At 39.3% G+C, this 19,626-nt stretch overlaps 2 protein-coding genes across 3 annotated transcripts in view; one reads left to right on the top strand and one right to left on the bottom strand.

The window, feature by feature from the left end:
* The window catches only part of LOC144662721 (serine/threonine-protein kinase PAK 3-like), an 81,221-nt gene that overhangs the window by 46,640 nt on the left and 14,955 nt on the right, over positions 1 to 19,626 (bottom strand). The gene's annotated exons all lie outside the window — the stretch shown is intronic.
* On the top strand, positions 7,739 to 12,500 carry LOC144663211 (putative skeletal organic matrix protein 7). Its single transcript, XM_078524125.1, has 5 exons — positions 7,739 to 7,777; positions 8,115 to 8,229; positions 8,617 to 8,739; positions 9,699 to 9,978; positions 10,825 to 12,500. Exons 1-5 carry the CDS (start codon positions 7,739 to 7,741, stop codon positions 11,087 to 11,089), a joined length of 822 nt encoding a protein of 273 aa, XP_078380251.1. The 3' UTR covers positions 11,090 to 12,500.

Raw genomic sequence — 19,626 nt, 5'->3', positions numbered from 1 at the left:
AACAAAAATACTCTTTTTTAGTCAATTCGTCTTTCGAACTCGGAGACTCTTCAGACATGCAAGGCTCATCAATACTAGTCCCTCTGCAAATGTTTGTGTTAACTTGAGCACATAGCAAGAAGTTAGGGGGGGGGGGGGTGGATGGCACTAGCCCTCAAACCTTTATTATCAGACCACAGCACAAAATTGAAACAAGATGAGTAAATAATTTGAAATTGTAGCTTGCCCAGAAACTTTACTTAGGCCTAACACAGTCATTAGGCTACAATTACTTCATCTAATGTGATCCAGTGTGGCAGGAGTGCTTGTCACGTGACTTACCCAGCCCAAACTAGAACTGCCACCCTAAGCCTAAATCAAACCTTAACCCCAACAACTCATCCCTAACCTTAACCCATAAGCCTTTAACCTTCAACCCTAATCCAGACACTATTATGGGTTAAGCATAACCCTAGCTTTCACTCCGTGGTGTCGTACGTCCTGGTCACGTGACCCCTATTGTTCTCTTTAAGTTTGTTTATGCATTGCAATGCTGTGCGCTTGTATTTGCCGTCATAAACTTTCGTGGCGATGATTTGCCAAATATTCTGCTTTCTACCCATCGCCGATAATTCCTGTTGTATCGCTTCAGTACCCCATATTTTAAATAAGCATTTGGTCTCATTGAAGGCCCAATTTTGAAGCTTTTAGGCACTCGCATCCTCACCGCATGTCCGCCATTTTTAACGTGTTTAGTCTGATCATGATTGAAACTACCTCGTGAGGTACCTTCAATCATGATAAGAATAAACATGTTTCAATCATGATTCGCGCAATGCACTGCCTGATGTGAACACTTTTCACATCGAAACATGTTTCATTCGTGATCAGACTAAACATGTTTCGGCCTAGTGTGAGCACAGCTTTAGTGTGTAGCAGTGTTTAGCAGTGTTTACTAGTGTGCGTGGTAAACAAAGACAAAAAAAAAGAATTACCAACTATAGCGGAATAAAAAGAACTAATACAAAGGAGTAGCGTGTACTATCTCACTATCTATTTCACAGGTTAAGTAAAACCACTCTAGCAAAGAATAACGAAGCGGACGGATCTCGAACCAGTCGAGAAAACAAGTTTGCGTCCTCAACTTATCAGACGTTAACCTAATTCCCGCAATTTTCACTAATCAAACTTCATTGCTTCATTGCTTCGTTCATTACATTATTTGTATAAGTAGGGTGATTGGACTAAGTGGTTTCATGCAGTTCATCGCACGACAATCTTAGTTTAGATAGCCGTTCTGCGGTGCTTTTTGAGTAGTTGATCGCTGGTGTATAGGACCTTGTGCAATTTTACAAACGGTGCTAAAACAGTACCATACAGGATTCATTTATGAAAGCATTGCCTTTAAATGTTTTGCGTCAAACCCCTCCCCCTCCCTTAAAAATCAATCCACTATCAGGTGTAAATTGTAAAAATTGAACAGTTTTCAAAGTTAGTTTCGTTTGCTTGTGACTTTAAATTATAACGCCTAAGAGTCATATAATTGGAAAGTAAAGCTATTGTTTTGTCATTTAGATCCCAGGGTCGGATACAGGGGGGGTGGATAGGGTGGATATCCACCCCCCATTTTTCAGTAAAAAAAATCGAAATGTCACTTTATTTGAAATAGAAAATAAATAAAGAAAGAAAAATTAGCTCTCGCCCATGTCTGGTTGTTGTTACGCCATGTTTCGCCGTCTGCCGTCACTTTTCGCGCAAAAGCCATTTGACAACGCCTAGTGAGGCGAAGTAATATTCTGATTGGCTCATTATTGCGAAATTTGCAGGGAAACGTTCGCGCTTACCAACCCATGTGCTCAGTCGATGCTCAGGTTTGATGACAACCTCGTTCCCAGGGTCTTGTGGGTAATTTCCAAGATGGCGGGTCTGCCATCCACCCCCCCCCCCCCCCCCTTTTGAAATCCTGGATCCGCCCCTGGATCCATATAATTTCTTTGCAAATATTAATTTTCATAGCAGGTACTTTCCAAAGCTTAATAAAATCAATTTAACTTAGCCGTGACACAGTCCTTGTTAAGGTGCTGACACACGAAGAGACATGTCGCAGGAAGATGTCCCATTGTGCCACAATTAGATGTGTGGCTGCAACGAGTCCCTGTTCCATTTTCTTGTGTGTGTACTTTGTTATTTTGTCCCTCCTACATTTGCAACATATCCCTTAGCTAGTGAGTACCTTTAAGGTATTACAATCCATGGCAATAAACACGTAATAATTTCATTAAAGGGATGTCTGATATATTTAAAAGTGTTTTCTATTGCACCGTCTCACAGGTCTACATGCACCTGGCAGCGTGAGATGAGCTGCCGAGCAGTGTTTCGTGAAGCACTGATAAAAAATAACATAACAGAGCTCTTTCATCAGCCAAAGCAACCACTTAAGCAAATACCATCACAACTTAAGCCCTGACTAATGTTCTCTATTTAAGCCTGTTGGAAATTGGTTTTTTCAAACTGAGGCCGGTCTAATTATGCCCCCATTGAAACACTCTCAGTAGGAGCTTATATTTGCCCTGCGTTAAATGACATAGCTAATTCCTCGTTTCTTTTCGCGGATTTAATCCATGTTCAAGTAGACTTGCTTTAACCTAACAGTTTCATAAGGGGATAATAAAGCCTTTCAGATATTTTTCGTCTCCTCTTCAGGGAAGGTTTTTGTTTCGCTGAATTCTTTCACTACAACAGGTCGCAGCTGTAAATAACATAATCAGTATGTAACAAAATGTGAAACAACACGACTGTATATTTTTGCCATATTGTCTCCCTTTGAATAACTTCGTGGTAGATGAAAACAATTATATTCCCAGTTAAAAATGATTCTGTATTCTCCTTAGCTGTCACCTCAACAACGCAATGTTGTAAGGAGATTTGATATGTTAAACAATCCCCGACTTAAAGAGGTACAAAAGATAACTTGTTAAGTTGTTATCTTATGCTTTACTGAGGTACCAAAAATGTTTTGCTTTTGTTTTCGTCAGGTTTTTGTTTTTCTCTTAGTGCTTTAACAGGTGTTAAACTCTAGGTGGCCTCACTAGTATTAGCCTACAATTAGCAGAAGGGCTTTCACTGACGTCACCGTTCGACACTTAGTTCGAAGAGGAGCAGGCATGATTTGATTCTTGCTTAAAACACTAGCAAGAAATACCTTTCTATAAATTCAAAACCTATTTACAGGAATATGCTGACATTGCAGACATACCTTCTGTTTCTCTGTGTGGCTACTGCAAATGGGGGTAAGTGGCCGAAATTGTTTCTGAACTTTTTTCGTTTTTCATTTTAAGCAAGTCTGTTTGAATAAAAATCTACAGTCACTGGAGTCTAATGTTTCAAAGTTCAAAACTTCTGTCGACGCAGCATTGCATTATATGTACATTGGAACGATCTAAATCCTCTGATCCTCTTATGTCGATTATTCAATCTGATAGTTTTGGCGGGATGCATGCTTCTTCACATACTTTCATTTTTATTATTTTTTAAAGCACACTTCTCGAAATGGGTACACTGAAAGTAAGTTGAAAGCACAGTATTTCTTTTCCAATTTTTGGCCATTCGCTTGTGACTTCTTTTTTTAAAAAGATTTCACAAATACTCAGAATGGTTTTTAATTACTGTAAAAATTGTCCTTGCAAAAAAGGAAGAATAAGCAGAAATTGGACTAAAATGTAGCAAAATTGTGAGGTTGGCTCTACTAGCCTTCCACGTTTCGTAAGACGCTGTAACATTAGATAATTTCCAAGAGCATAATTTGAAAATCCTTTAATTAATCTGAGCTTAACAAATGTGTTACAAAAATATATTTAAGTGCATTAATTTAAAGGAAATATTGACATTGAGCGAGTGAATTCAATAACTCGAGACATTGGGCCGTCGTCCTCAACAAGTTTTTTCGCATTTCGTACGGGAAAAATCAATATTCCATCCCATAAAAAATCGCTCTGACAGGCAAATGAGATTTTTTTTCACAAAAGGCGTATGCTTTCAATCTCGTTCAAAATATTTTCAATTCTTGAAAATTAAAATTATTTCGAGTCAAGGACACAACCAAAACTTCGCGAATTTTGGCGCAATTTATAAACATTCGCTGTGAAAAATGACAAAAATAAAATCTAGGTCGGTGTCGGATAATCTCGCGGCCTTCTAGACGTGCAGGGAGCATTTGACACGAAAATTCCACCGAAAAAATAAAATATTTATGTGCTTTTCGGCTAAAAAACAAAGAGAAAACTGCCACATTAACGAAGTTGAAATTCCTGTTCGAAAGCGTTTTCAGGGACGATGGATTAGATTAATTTCGCCAGATTGATGTCTCAACCTAAATTTATTAACATCAACAGCCTTGCACTGTTTTAAAAAATCGTTTTCATATTTGGTGTTATGCAACATTCAAGTTTTCAGAATTAAGTAGAAATGAGGGCATTGTGTTTTGGGGCATACCCTATTTACATATTAATTGCCTCCGGAAAAATACGAAACTGAAAAACCTCACTCTAACCTGCATTCTAACCACTATTGTTTTTTTTATTCTTTTTTTTTTCAGTTTCAGATGACTGCAGAACAATTCAGTTCCGGCCGCAAACGAAGGACAAGGCTCTTGAAAATCACGTTATCAAAAGCATGCAAGCACGTGACCAAAAGGTCTGTGAATTGCGCTGCTACCAAGAACCGAACTGCGTGTCTTACAACTATGGCCCAACAGTAAACAGTGAAACAGCATCATGTGATTTGAACAATTGCACTCATTTACAAACTTCAAGCAGTGATTTTGTATCGAAGGATGATTATATCTATCGATATGTTTTGGTAAGAAACTAAGCTTGGAGTTACTAAAGCATTTTTAGTAATTTCTAAACCTAACCAATTGTCTTCTAGGTCTGAAAGGCCATTGCATACTTGGCATCTCACACTGTATAATAACTCACTGTATTGAACTTTACTGACCGAGCTTTCTGAAGTTTGTTACAACGTTCTGTAGGATTATTTCGAAAATTGAACTGGCTGTCTGAGTTTGAAACTCGAGGTATTAAAAAAGTATTATATACATTTCGCTGATAAAAAGTTAAAAAAACTAAAACTTAAGGTAAAATCTGTTGAAATTGATGCTAAACGTTTTCGATCTGTTCGATCATCATCAGAGTGAAAAAAATCTGCATACGCTCAACGTTCTTATAGTTCAGTTAACACCAGTTATGTAATACCTGTTCCCATGGGGAACAAGGTGAGGTCCAGTGATTGGACTTGTTTCAGTTGTTTGTTTGGTTCAGGGCGGTAGCATGCAATATAGAATGCTTCTTTTTTTCTTTTCAGCCATGAGTGGGCAGTGGTTAAAACTTTCCCCGTGAACTTGTGATTAGGGTGTTTTCTAATTTGCTTGGCTGGCTCTGAGTACTTATTGACATCTCAATGTTTGTTAACACGAACCTCGAGGTTGCGTGCTGTTTCGCCAATGTATGTTAGTCTACAATTCTAACTTGATTTGATAAAAGGTGGCTATCGGGCTGTTAAGAAATGTATGGGTTTTTTTTTTTTTTTTTTTTTTTTTGAGGATACGGAGAATTGTTCGGCTTTCTTCCAATGAAATGTCGCCCTGTCTAATGTAGTGAATTCAATCTTACTTTTTTTTTCTTCCTCCCTGTCTCTCCCCCCCCCCCCCCCCCCGTCTCCCTCCCTCTAGATTTACTTGTGGTTAGTCTAGCCCAGTCTCTAACTCCAACCCCTCTCTATCATTTGAATTTTAGTTGCGCGCGCTAACTAGTAGAACAGTTGTGATCTATAGCTTTCCATTCTGCTGTCTAAAGGAAGTTTGCCGAAGGCATCATTAAGTCCCGTGAAGGTGAAAGTCTTACGATTTGCAAGTTGTGCGTCGGCTGTTATCGTACCTCAAACCGAGCTTTAGGCGGTTAAACACAGATAACCGGTCGGCTCGTTTTGCCAGGTACAGATAATGTTGAGCTTGCTTTAGACAGCAAAGGTCTTTAGCCACATCAATTAGGACTCGGAACTAGACTATACGGGCTGATTTGAGGGCGGTCATAACGATATTTGGCTTGAACTTTACCGTGGCTAAAGACTTAGTTTTTTACTGTTGAAGTTTGGGAAGCGGGCGTTACGCGCTCGACGAAATTCAAATACATCCGGGACATTGTCGGTTATTTCTAAAAGAAACCTGTCGAAGTGGATAGCCAAGGAATCGCTTCAAGCGCTGATGTGAGTACATAGTTTTCTTTTTTCCTCAATTTTAGGCGTTCTCCGCCTAGCTAACACTCATAGTTCATAGTTCTCTGTGATTCGCTAGTGGGAGGCGATGCGATCGTGTCCATTTCCGTCCGCGACAATGGAGTTGACAATTGAGATAACACATGCCCGCTTCCTCAGATATTTCGCCTGATTTGCTTAAAGTTGAATCGAATGTCGATGTAGAATGCTTTAGTTCAGTTTATTTGAGACGTGCATGCTTTAAGAAAGCTACAGTTCAGCTCTCCGCCGAGTGTTTTCTTATGTCTATCTTGGTATTAATTTTGACTCACATTTCAAGTTGTAAACACTCTTAATTAAATTGATAGAATTCTTGATTTAAACAAAATGCCGTATATGCAGTCTTTTTGGTTGAAAAACACATAAACTAGAGTACCTTACGTTAAACTTAAGCTAAAATTAGCCCTCATTCAGCGTTCGTTACAGAAATAGGGCTTCAGAACTACGGTGTCATGTCAAATTTCGGGAGACACCTTTTGTCAAATCAAGTTAGAATTACACTTGCCCTTGTAGATGACGTGTGACGGGTGTGTGATTTTGCCTTTTAACTTGAAGATTGATTCCGTCTTGCGTGTTTGCAACATGATAAAGAAGTTAAACCTTCATTTGGTGTACGTGTTAAGTTTCTTTAAGAATTTTCTACTATCTACTTCATTTGTTCTGCAGAAAGGGAGACGAATTCCAAGTTTAGGTCTTTCATCGAATCAGTGGACAGGAATTATTGTTTCGTCGCTTATATGGTTTTCAAAATCACGGATGACTTCATTTACCAATTTCGTGGGGTATCCCGCTTTGATGAATGAATGTTTGATGGCTTTTACTTCTGCTTGCCAATTGGTGGCTATTCGTTTTGCTCGATGTAGGGCACCTAGAATAGCGTTGCGCTTCCACCTTTCTGGGATTGCCGATTTCCAATGTACTTGTAGTTTTCCCGGTTTTTGGTAAACTCTGGTAGCGAAGTTTTCCTCATGATGGTTGAAAGAGGTGTCCAGGAAGTGGTCAGGGTTTTCTTCCACGGTAAAACTTGATGTTTGGATGGCAGCTGTTTAACTTATCAAGTAGATTGTCGGGAGCATTTGCCTTCCTTTTGCTAAAACAATCATCCACGTACCGTTCATAGAATGGCAAGTTTTATGGTGTTACGATGTCTTCCTCTAGTTTACACACAAAGATGTTGGCTAGGGTGGGAGACAATGGGTTCCCCATACTGCATCCATCTATTTGCTTGTACAATTTTCCGTTAAAACTGAACACAGTTCCTTTAGTGACTGTTTCCAGGAGACACTTAAAGATTGCTCGGTAAGCAATCTTGGGCAGTTTGTGTTGTTTGTATTAGTTTGGTCTAAGATGTGGTTTATGGTTTTATTTTTTTTAAAGTATTATTTTCGAAACATCTTCGGATTTCCTCGGAAATTCTCGAAAGTATTTAAAATTTAAGACAGTCTCGAGAATGTCGAAACTGAAACCACCTTTGGACAATTGGAAAGGAGTAAGAAAACTTCGAAAAATAGCCTGCTTCATTTCCGAAGGCAAGATATCGTCGTAAACGCCTAAGGGGCAAAAGAAAAAGCAAAAACAGACAGAACCTGAGTGAATTGAGGGAGGGTGAAAAGAGGAAACGCAGGCTAAAAAAATATGCAATACTCCACTGTCGAAAAAAAGGAAAAACACTCCTGGGATTTGTCCTTTATTAATTGTAATTTATTGTTGATTTAAGAAAATTTTACATAGTTTTGAACATTTTATATAGTCGTTATAAGTTACAACTAAACTACGCATGAACTACTCTAGCATGCAAATTGAACTGTTGTTGTTTTCTTAATCAGAATTCTTGTCAAAGCAGTCCTTGTCCGAGTAATGCCACATGTCAAACTGGTTTCACTGCAGAAGGATATCGATGCATCTGTCCACAGGGATACAAGGGAGATCATTGTGAAGAAGGTACGTCATCATATGATATTCCGTTAAATATGGAGTAGAAAACAGAATTAATGAAGCATCGTAAACAGCAGTTGTATAGTTGAGGATTGGCTACAGAGGGGGGCTAACAGCAACAGAGTTCCTTGTCGAATATATAAAAAACACTCATAATTGGTCATATTACCCACTTCTAGAGCCGTGACGCACATCATACTTTTCCCTTCAGAGGATCTTAGGAAGACAACTTTTATCAACGAGTGGCAATTGGTACTGGCCAGCCAAGAGCCAGTCTACATACCATTTAATTCGTGGCGTGGAGACATCGAGGACAACTAACCTTGTAGCCTTCTAAAAACCTGTAATAATAAATTTATTGAGGGTTTAATATTTCCTGATTCCTTGTTTTAGATATCGATGAATGTGAAGATAACAGTCACACCTGCAAACCATACGCGGACTGTTGCAATCTTATTGGATCATACCGGTGCATATGCAAACCCGACTACATTGGAGATGGAATTAACTGCACTGGTAAATACCGTAATGACCCGATTAAGCGCCCTCCTTCAATAAGCGCCCCCTTCCGAATAAGCGCCCCCCTTCGAATGTGTTTTTGTCAATAAGCGCCCCTATTCCAAAAAGCGCCCCCATTCTTATAAGCGCCCCCATTCACTCATGAACATTCACGGTAACGTACGTGTATATATTTACTGCTAAAATAAACAACTATTTTTAAAGTAACTGAACTTTCAACAATTTGTTACTATTACTGTTACAGTTTATGTTATTGTTAGTTATTATAATATTTATAAAAGTTTTGTTTTGAACATTTGGTTATTTCTCAAAAAATTAAATAAGCGCCCTGCCCCGAATAAGCGCCCTACCTCGAGGTGCCAAAAGTAAATATTAAGCGCCACGGGCGCTTAATCGAATCATCGTGGTACTTTATTTCATCGTCCCTACATTCAGTTATAATTCCAATAAGCATTTCTCTGTCATTTCTGAGTGAAGACAAGTTCTATTTAAGGAAATTCAAAAAATAAATGTAAGAAATGGTCTTTCTACACGATAGATTTTAGATCTAGTCCTTACAGAGAGAAGTATTATGGAGAAAAAAAAAGAAAAAAACATAAAATATGTAAACCCAAATAACAAACTAAGAAGCTAGAGAATAAGAAAAAGAAGAAGAACAACAACAACAATAATAATAATAATATTAATAACAACAACAAAAACAAAGAAAAGGAATAGAACGGCGACAACATGTACAGTAAAACGAAGTTAAGTACCAGAGCAATGAAAGGAAAGAACAAGAAGTCCCAAGAATAAGCAGCTTGTCGCCAGTGGTTATTTTGCCATTGCTGGCGACAACGACCTCCAACTAAGCATGTTAGGCACAAATGGACCTTATTTGCTTAAACAGTGGGATATATTTAAGATTGCTAAATTTCATTACATGACTGACATTTCCATACCCGTTATGTCCACAGGTCAACCGCCAAGAGCGGTAGACTGCGTCAGTCTGACTATATCACAAGTTACAAACAGCTATGAAGTGAACGCTGATCATGGTACCTGGCCTGCCGATGGTTTCTGTCGCGTTCTTCCTGAGATGGAGATCAATGCTGGTGACTCATACACGATGACAGTTGAGCTGATGAATGTGATTGGATCAGGTGGTGTGCATTCTGGACACCCGGGAGTGGTGTACAACGTTATCGACGAAAACAACTTTGATTCGGTGTACTTTAGGTCGGTTTCCCTGCTCTGGTTGTTTTAACTTCCTACGTACAGAATTAAGACAGCATGTAGCTGAGATAGCGCACCTTTCACGAATAGGGAATTATAAGCCTGCTAAGACAGCGGTCTCACATTGCGTGCTTCCAATACGTTGTAACGCAAAGCAATAGGACTGTATCCGCTAGCAAAGTAGCCATAAAGGGTGAACGAGTTTGGAAGTAAGTATTTCTTTACGCACTCTTAGATGTATAGTAGAGCTGCTGGTGCTATTCGAGTTATCGTTCGTGGCTTCAAATTGTTAACATATTAACAAAACACAACGCATTTACATCACTTTACCTATGTTCTTCGGTGCCATGCCATACCACCGCAAGGTACTCTACCTTACCCACTTAATTGCACCTCCCCTCTTTACCTTGCGTTTTCATAACATACCATATCGCACTATACCAATAATCTAACAGTACCGTACCCTAAGGTAGCAAACCATACATAGCATCGTAGCGTTCCCTGTCAGGGAAGAAGGTTACGCCTTCCTAACAGGCCTTTTTTTGTTGTTCTGGTAAATTGTTTTTTGACTTCTTGGTCACCTGGGAGGAAAATAAACAGAGTTTTTGTATCAGAGCTAATGGTTACCTCTAATAAAGAAGGATGGTGTTGTTTTCGTCCTACATAAATTCGAAACCACAGGCGATATCGTGCTGAAATCGCAGATAGTTGATACGTGTGATTTGTATACAGTTGAGTTGCTACCCTAGCGCGAAGAAAATCGCAGTTGGTAACTCGTAAGAAATTGTTCAAAAAAATCGCCTGTGTAAACCAACCTTTAGAGAGCAAGATACCGTACTTTCCTGAATATTAAACCGTGCAGGTTAGTTGCTACCAAACTGGTTATCTGTCAAATGGACAATACGTGTGGGGATTGTCAGCTGCTTGTCCAAATGGCAGCCCAAGTGGTGGAGTTTGGTTCACTGTTCGTGTTGAAGTCAGTTCAGATAAAAGCGTCAATATCTTCCTCAACAATGATCTTGTGACGTCATATACAGCTAATTTCGTCACAAAAGGCCGTGGTGGAGTTTTGGTTGCCAATGGTTACAAAAATATAATCCAGTTTAAGAAATTCAGCGTCGCCAGTAATTAAATAATAACGAGGTTATTGAGAGCCCTATGAGGGTTATAGAATAACCAGTTCTTGTTATCCGGGCAGGAGGTCTGTATGGGAGAGCCTTGACGAGATCATAAGTACAGACCGAACACAGTGAGGTCTGTAGTCAAGACCAAAGTCAAAATTCTCCTACACAGACCTCCTGCTAGGTTAATGAGAACTAATTATTCCACAACCCTTCAGCTCACAAATTTTCAACGTAGGACTCAGGCCAGTAATTTACAATGTGAGACTTTTGTTTGCTTTATCAATTTCACGTTTTTTATAATTTACCAGAAGTAATAACATCTGTATCAATAATAATATATAATATATCAGCAAATTAGGATGGTGACAGTAGTCACATGTACACCTTGCGGATCTCTTACAATTTAATGATCTCGTGAGCACTTCAACTTTAACTTTATTCGAACATTTTTTCATAATTCTTATCCCAGCTTATCTAGGCAAGTGAATCGCTATAGGTCCCATCTAAAAGGACCCTAGTCTGCCAAGCCTTTGTTTTTGTTTACATAAAAGGAGTTTCGGTATTATATTATACGCGGAGCGTGTTTAAACGAAAACTCAGTGACACTGCTAACGGTAATTAACCAGAGTTTAGTGATACAACTTACAGCGATGTAACAAGATTTTGCTTTAACAAACATTTTTTATAATTTCGATGACATCGAAAATGGCGCAAAAAGAGGAATGTGTGTATCGGAATCCATATATGGTTATTTCAATTGTTTTTCCATGTTAGCTTTTAAGAGCGTTTACGCCCAATTTACAGGGGATTGTTGTCGTCAGTGTGATAAAAACTAGGTAGTTAAAAACAGAGTTTTTGAAAAATTACTGAGATCTAGATGTTAACCTCTGCTAATTGTCGAAAATATGTTGAGTATTCGTTTTAGCAATTTTTGACAAGTTCTCGTCATATGCAAGCAAGAATGCAAATTGTAAGTCATATTCATTTGAACTATTCTTTATCAAATAAAATATAATAAGAATTTATGCTACTCGAATATAACAAGAATTTCGTTTTTGTTATTCATGGGCTGAACACCGAACACAATAATCAGTCAGCTGTTGTACAGTTAATAACCCAATTGTTGGAATTTGATGGCAGATGTAGTCTTTTCCTTGTTTGATAATTTAGTTTCGAATAACTAGCTTAGTAGAATCGCTTAGTGTAGTGACAGGTCTAGGGGAGAGCCCCACAATTTTTGTTGAAAATTGTAAGGTAATGATGGGCTGAAAAGTTTCCCCCCCCCCCCCCTGCAGAAAGAAAGGGTTCATCTTGTCTCATCGTCACTTCGCCTCCTCCTTCCTGTACCCTTCCCAGTCCTCCCATGAGAGCCCTAGGTCAGTCACTGAAATGCGTATTAGCAATCTTTGTTATTGTAAATTTTCTTGTTCAAAATAAATTGGTTTTAGCTCCTGTAAGAGAAGATGGTTGCTGTTGTTATTGACATCTTGCGGATTAAACTTGTCGCAGAAATCTCGTTCCCATGACATTCTTTCTACCCAGCGACAAGAAGGCGAGATTACATAATTATACTATCTATGTTTTTCGGTTTTTTATAAACATCTGGGTGATTTTAGGGGATGTTTGGGGAGATAGGTTTTTCAAGGGATTAGTAAAATTTAAAGAAAAAAGAAATATTGGAGATTTAATGAGATTTTAAAATTAGAATTTGAAGTTAAAAAAAGTAGACGGATCCCAGACAGTCCCCTGACATGACAACCTGGAGTGCTCTTGCGTGGGGGTCAGATGACGCGTGGTGATTCAAAAAAATTTTTTCTTCAATCCCTTCTTCTAACCCCTTAAATTTTCATGCAAATTCAAGTAGAATCCCACCTTTTACATGAGCGAACCCAACCTTTTACATGGGCAGAAATGAGAAAATTTAAAAGAAAATTGATTTGATCTATTACGACGGAGTTTTGACTTTCTCACTCCTTTCGAGTTACAGTCTATTAACTGTGACTCGGTCAACTCGACTCAACTCGATCCCCCCAAAAGGCATATGTTCTTTCGCAGCCTCATTATATTTTAGAGAAGCAAGCTGCTGTATTGCATAGGGCTACGTGAAGATTTTAAACATGCTAAAATTATTGTCCTTTAGATGCTAAAATTGGCAGCACCACAGCGAAAGCACGTTGAGAATTGCCGGATCCTTTGTAAACGTGGATCATTAAAATACTCCAAGTAATTAAAAATTTGACGATCCTTACGGCATTGAGGAGAGACGGAAAAGGTGGACTGATACAAATTAAATCATTGATATAACAATAACTTTCCCGATATTTCGGTTTGGAAGACAAACCTTCTACAAGAAGGTTCTTGGAAGGAACCAATCTCGTCCTTAGAGCGCTCGTTTTAATTAACGGCCAAATTTAGTCTAGCCTTCTATGCACATGCATAGAAGTCCTTTTCGCCCATAGTCCATTCTCGTCCCCAGAGGCCGTGATCCACAAGAAGGATCGCGGCCTCTGGGAACGAGAATGCCTATAGTCATTCTCGTACCTCGAGTCTTCTTCCTAACTGCGCAAGCTTCGACACCGTTGATCAAGGGGAAAGAAGGCCCTGGGTACGAGGATGATCCATAGTCCCACGTAAGCAAATTTTCGCCAGTCCAAAGATCATGGTCTGTTATTAACGAACAACAAACTCAAAACATGTATGGAGTCGAGCTTGTTCCTCATCTGGTGCATAGTTGCAGAGCTGGATGACTGCGACTGGGTCCCAGGATCCTTTCCCTTTTCAATAGGAGAAAGAGTCCTGGGAATGAAACCAAATTTTCCCGTCACACCCTTTGGTGTCACCCTTCACATGACATCACTCACAGACCACCCACTGTCTTGTCATCAAACAAATGATAGGAAAGCGAATGATATCTCTGTTCTGGACATGCCGCTTGTTAATCACTACTTAATCGTGCGATGAAGGACGCCAAATTACCTTTTGTGAGAGACCCATCCCTTAATTCTTATACTCTCTCGCGAAAGGTCGGGAGCGAGGCCCACTGTGCAGGCGAGAATGACGAAAAAGTACTGTGATAATATCAAAATACCAGCCTAGAAACAAACAATCGACAGTTCTATATATTATGTTTGTAATTGTTTTGGCTATCTTTACGTCATGGCCATCAGACCCGCCTTGTGTCCACGCCCAAAACCACTGTTAATGAAACAATTTCACAGCCCACGCAGAATCTTCATATGTTCTGCTCAGCGTCAATTTCATATCAGTTTCCTCCAGAGATGAGCTGTCAAGGAAATCCGCCAATTTTAAGAGACTATAAACAAAGAAGCGTTAAACTATAGCGAATAAATCGACAGCAATTTGTGTGCGTTTCAGAACCTCTAACTAACAGCTTTTTAACCGACGGACCAAATTGACAGAGTTAGTGTATTAGCTTTTAATTGTTTGCAATTTGTATTAATACCAAAATAGTTGGGAGAATTTACACACTGTCATAGTGCAAGCTAAAGCTGCTTCTAATTTCATGCTTGACTAGGCGCGACATAATTTTGCTCCGTTGTTTTCAGTTTGGAAAAAAAATACAAATCGTCTGTTCGCCGAAGAAGCAAAGAGATGGTCTCCGTTCAACAGAGTTGTAACCCGAACACGATCCTTCTTTAAAATGCAGTTCCCTGTAGTAAAGGCTACGATCAGATTGTCGCCGACAAAGAGAGAAACAAGCAAAAATTCAGGAAGTCTGTTTGTAGTGAAAGAAGTGAAATCCGCGAACCAGCGACAAAAATCAGCAGCTGGGTCGAAAGTGGTGGAAATTAGCGTCCCTCGCGAGGAATTAAATTCAAGGGAACGCTATGAAAGTCAGTCTTCTTTGTCAACTGTACCGCTGATTGAACTCAATATCAACAGAGCTGGAATCCAGGTAAGAGGTTTACTTTGAAATCTTTCAAACATGCATAGTACATGTATTATATATGCTACAAAGGGAAATACACGTCACACAACATTTTACGTGAGTTAAGCCTAGCGGACACCCTGTTTTTATGGTCCTAATGCGCCGATAACTGAATATGCCTCGCTTGAAAACTCCTAGTGAAGTGAAGTTAAGCTACAAGTTTAAAGCGAAATGGTCCGTAGTACAAAGTACACGCCATTGACGTTCCAGCTTTCGCGTATCGGATGTGTTGTTTATATTAATTGATATAGTTTGTTTTTCGCCGCGAGATCAGATGCATTGCTTTACAAAACTTGTAGCAGAATAAACAGAACAAAACCGGTAATCCAAAATCTGCGCGCAAAATTGACTTGAGACTTTTTAAAAACCTTACATCTCGCAAAAAAATTCGATGAATATTTTTAATATAATTTGTTGAGGTCATACTGTTTGTTTAAACATTATTGTAGACAATGGGCAAACGACATCCGTAACGGAGTTTTAGTACGGGATACTTTAAGTCATGAAATAATGACAAAATGCAACTTCGTAAGCAAATTTGTTTTTCTCGCTCACTTTTGCCATGTGCAACCTATGAAGTCGATAAAATACACGATATATAAAAATGAAAAGGAATGAAATAGACGCCTTTCCGTATTGTTTGTAGTCGGAAAGAAAACAAAAGATAACTGCTAGCAGCTTATTCAGTGATAGACAAGCTAATTGCCTTGGGGCGAAAGTCTTATTTATTGCGACAAAACTGTGCTTTTATGCTGACTCAGTGTATTCCGAAAGTTCAAGACCTCTAAAATACACTGAAATGACAAGTGATATTAAATTAAGCTTCAGTTTCAACTCCGAATGAGACTTGCAAGACGAGTAATGAATTGCGTTATTATTCAATTAAAATAAAATAATTTAAAATAATTGTTTTAAAGGAATCTAATTAAGTTGTCGTTAATTGAATTCAGTTGCTTAATGAAGAAGACAAGCATGAATGTGACCAGAACAATGACCAATTCAAAGCTTGCTCAGTCATTGTTCTTTCAATGTTTTTTACAACATGTAATTTAATAGACCATTATGCGGTAGGTATACGGGAAATTAACCACTTGTCAAGCCAATTGAAAACAAGTTAAGTAAATGATAGAGTGCTAGCTTTTGCACGTAGTGATCACTACAAAATAGCCCAAGCCAGTCCCGGTCAGTGAGGAAGCAAAGACGGTAGTGTAATAAGCCAGAGAAAAGTCATGGTAAAAACTGTAATTTGTTAGAAGGAATAAGTCGGTAGGGTAACACAAAGATCAATTGCGCTTGATTGACCTGGAAAAAAACGCAGTCAAGAAAGGGGCGTCGCAAGCTCAATTGCAAGCATAAACGAAATCACAAGAAAACAAATCTTTCCTGTTTATTACGCTTGCGCTTATGCTGGCGTTGTTGCGTCGCCCTTGTAAACGGGATAATAGTCCAGTCCCTGAACTCTCTCTTCCGAGCACCCTTTAAAGGGGTTGAACCCAGACGCGAGAAGAGAGAATCCAGGATAACTTGCATGCGCATGCGCCAGTTTTTCCTCCGACGGGGGACCGACGGGGGAAAAACCATCTTTGGCAGCACTTTTGAAAACGCACGCGCACAGATGACGAGTTCAACTACGCGACCCTGTAATAATTAGGCAGCATCACCGAGAATAACTTTAAAATCCTAGCTTGCCATAGTACATTCTAAAAACTAACGGTGAAAACACAAATCGCTATCCGTCATTTATTCCTTGTATTTTATACCTGTTCATTGAATTGGCTTTGGATGCAATTAAGCACAGTTTTTCTTGCATTTATTCGCGCCCTTGGTCGCGTAGTTTAAATCGTCATTTGAGGGAGCATCTTTAACCTAGCGCGGCGCCCCAAGCAAGTAACGCCACACTCCCTGTTTCTGATCGCATGCAAGTTATCCTGGACTGCTTCATTCTCGTCCCCATAGCCCACGATCCTTCTGGTCTGCGTCAAGGATCGAGATCTTTGGCTGGTCCTAATTTGTGAGCATGCTCAGAGTACTCTTTCTAAGATTTTCAGCCATTTATATTTGTCAGATTTGACAATGAGTCCGTGAATCGCGGACTTCCGGTTTTGGAGGCGGCCGGCGGTCTCGATCCCTGGCGCAGAGCAGAAGGAACGTGGGCTCTAGGAACGAGAGTGGTACTGCTCCTGGACTCCCCTTTTGCCTGGGCCCTGGGATGATTCATACAGGAAAATTTTGAAGTGAAACTGCTTGATTCTATTGCAATCATGAACAACCTCGAGAAACCTAGGAAAGTTAAGAGTAAGATTGAAGAACTGGAAGGGCCGGACTTGCATGCAGCACTAAAACACGTCAATATCAATATAGTACCTTTATTTGCACATGCAAAAGGCTTGACCCCCCTGAAACTAGGCTCTTACCGAAAGTGCTAGCACTTTTTTTGGCATTATTTGGCTTCGCGAGCATTTTTTTTTTTACATTTTATCCAAAAAAGCACTGCTAGCATTATTTTGGATTTTCGACTGATTATTTGTATAATTTTGTGTTAAAAAGCACAATCTGACTTCATTTATGGCGTCCAAAGATGCATTATGCCCTCATTTTAGTCAAAGGAGCCGAGGAGGCCTGGGGAATAGGTTTGATCGGTTTGATACGTCAGCGATTGCCTTCTAGAAACCCAGGAGTCCATCACACTCCTTCCAAGATGACGTCATCCACGTTGTCATCAAGGAACAATGGAAGTAATGGCCCTCTCTACTGAAGCCCCAATCCTCCTCCTTTTTAGGCAAAAATTCAGTGTAAAAGCCGGCAACAAAAACAACAAATTCGCGGGCAAATCGCAGGCAATCCCGAGTGGGTAAGTTAGGTCCATGTTTTTCGCTCGGGTAGCCAATCATAAGGCAGGGTTCACCTCATCTTGCCTGCTCGTGGAGCCAGCCATATAATAAAAACAGTGATAAGTGTCATAATATGGGTACCGGTAAACAAGCTCCCTTTAAGTGGAAAGAAAACACTGTTTCTACATTGTTGTCAGAAGCGCAATCTAAAAAGATCAGAGGTTTGTTTGTCTTGAGTAATGTTTTTCATGAAAATGTGCAAATAAATTGATAATTGGCCATAATACTTTGAACTATAATTAAATTATAGTTCAAAGATTATCGTATTCAAACATAATTCCGTCCATAAACTGGTGTAGTTAAATACGCAAATTCAGTGTAAGGGACGGAATCGTCCTCTTTAATATAATTCAGGATGTGAAAGCTTTTACTATTTTGCCTCCGGGCCGGGCTGGAAAGATACGGGATTCAATGGAAGATTGCAATTTTTACTGAAACACACCCCTTTCGCCAAGAATGCTCAAATAATTATTATATTTTTATAATAAAATATACCGACATGGTCTGTTTTGTCTACAAGTGTACAGATTTCATAAATATCATGGAAAATTAAGGCGGATTTTTTTATTATTTCAAAATACTTTTAGAGAGAGTTAAGAAGTTTTAAAGCTTGTTTCAGAAAGTCAGACTTACATTAAAAAAACCTCTGTCAGAACTATTGTAGACTATCGCTTGCTGGATCAGTGGAGGAAAAACAAACAAAGTCATTCCGGTTTCGACAATTTTTACATGTAATACTTTCTCTTTTATCTTCAATTTTATTAGCATTAAATGCCACCTGCTCTGTTATAAATATAATTAACAAAACTGCGATTTTTATGGTCAAAAGTACACCATTTTTGTGCTCATAACACTAAACAATGTTAACAGAACAAAGGCCTGAAAATTTGGTACAATGTTATGATGGATCAAAACAATCTCCTCCTCAAATGAAGTATAATCATAACTTGTGACTTGCGTCCAAATGAAGTATAGTACTTCAATACAAATGACCGTGATGTCCACGATAGACTGGGCATAATTCTTCCTCCCCCGACTTTCGGTGAATTCCGCGAACAAAATGGCGGCTGAAGAGGACGGGAGCTTAGATGAGCTCATCAAACCGACAGAAGCTTTGCAAGATGGACGACCTTTGTTGAAATATATTTTATACATTAGCGCACGTGGGAAGACTGGGGAGAGGGAAATATACGGTGCATGACGGGAAGGAGAGGGAAAGAACGGATGATCCCCTCCAGAGATAGCCTGCGTGGCTGGCGGGATTAGCGCGGCGCGAGAGAAAACGCGTGTGTGAGAGCGCTGCGGCGCTGCCGCGAGTGAAATTCAGCTCGACTCCTCCCCAATTCCCTCGCGTCTTCGCAGCTCGACGCCGCCGTTGGCCGTAGTTCCCGTAAACAAAGCACTCGGTAGACGTGGACCGGGCGCGAGTCCCGCCAGCTACGCAGGTTACTCCAGCTTGTGAATTTAAATTTAAATTTTTTTTAGCTTTTTATTTTTTACCTGTATTGTAAGATTGTAATGCGCAATTGAAAATTTTTAAATTGATAATTGCGCAATATAAGTTAATTATTTATTATTATTATTATTATTATTATTATTATTATTATTATTTTTATTATTATTATTATTATGTTAATGAGGGAGGATCAAGTGATACGGTATACCCCGGGGGTATACCAAATCGGTTTTTTAAATAAGTAGGGAG

Source organism: Oculina patagonica, chromosome 8, assembly GCF_052425735.1.
Source record: "Oculina patagonica isolate OP01 chromosome 8, crgOcupat, whole genome shotgun sequence".
Classification (NCBI taxonomy): Eukaryota; Metazoa; Cnidaria; class Anthozoa; order Scleractinia; family Oculinidae; genus Oculina; species Oculina patagonica.
This window is presented reverse-complemented; position numbering and strand designations above follow the sequence as displayed.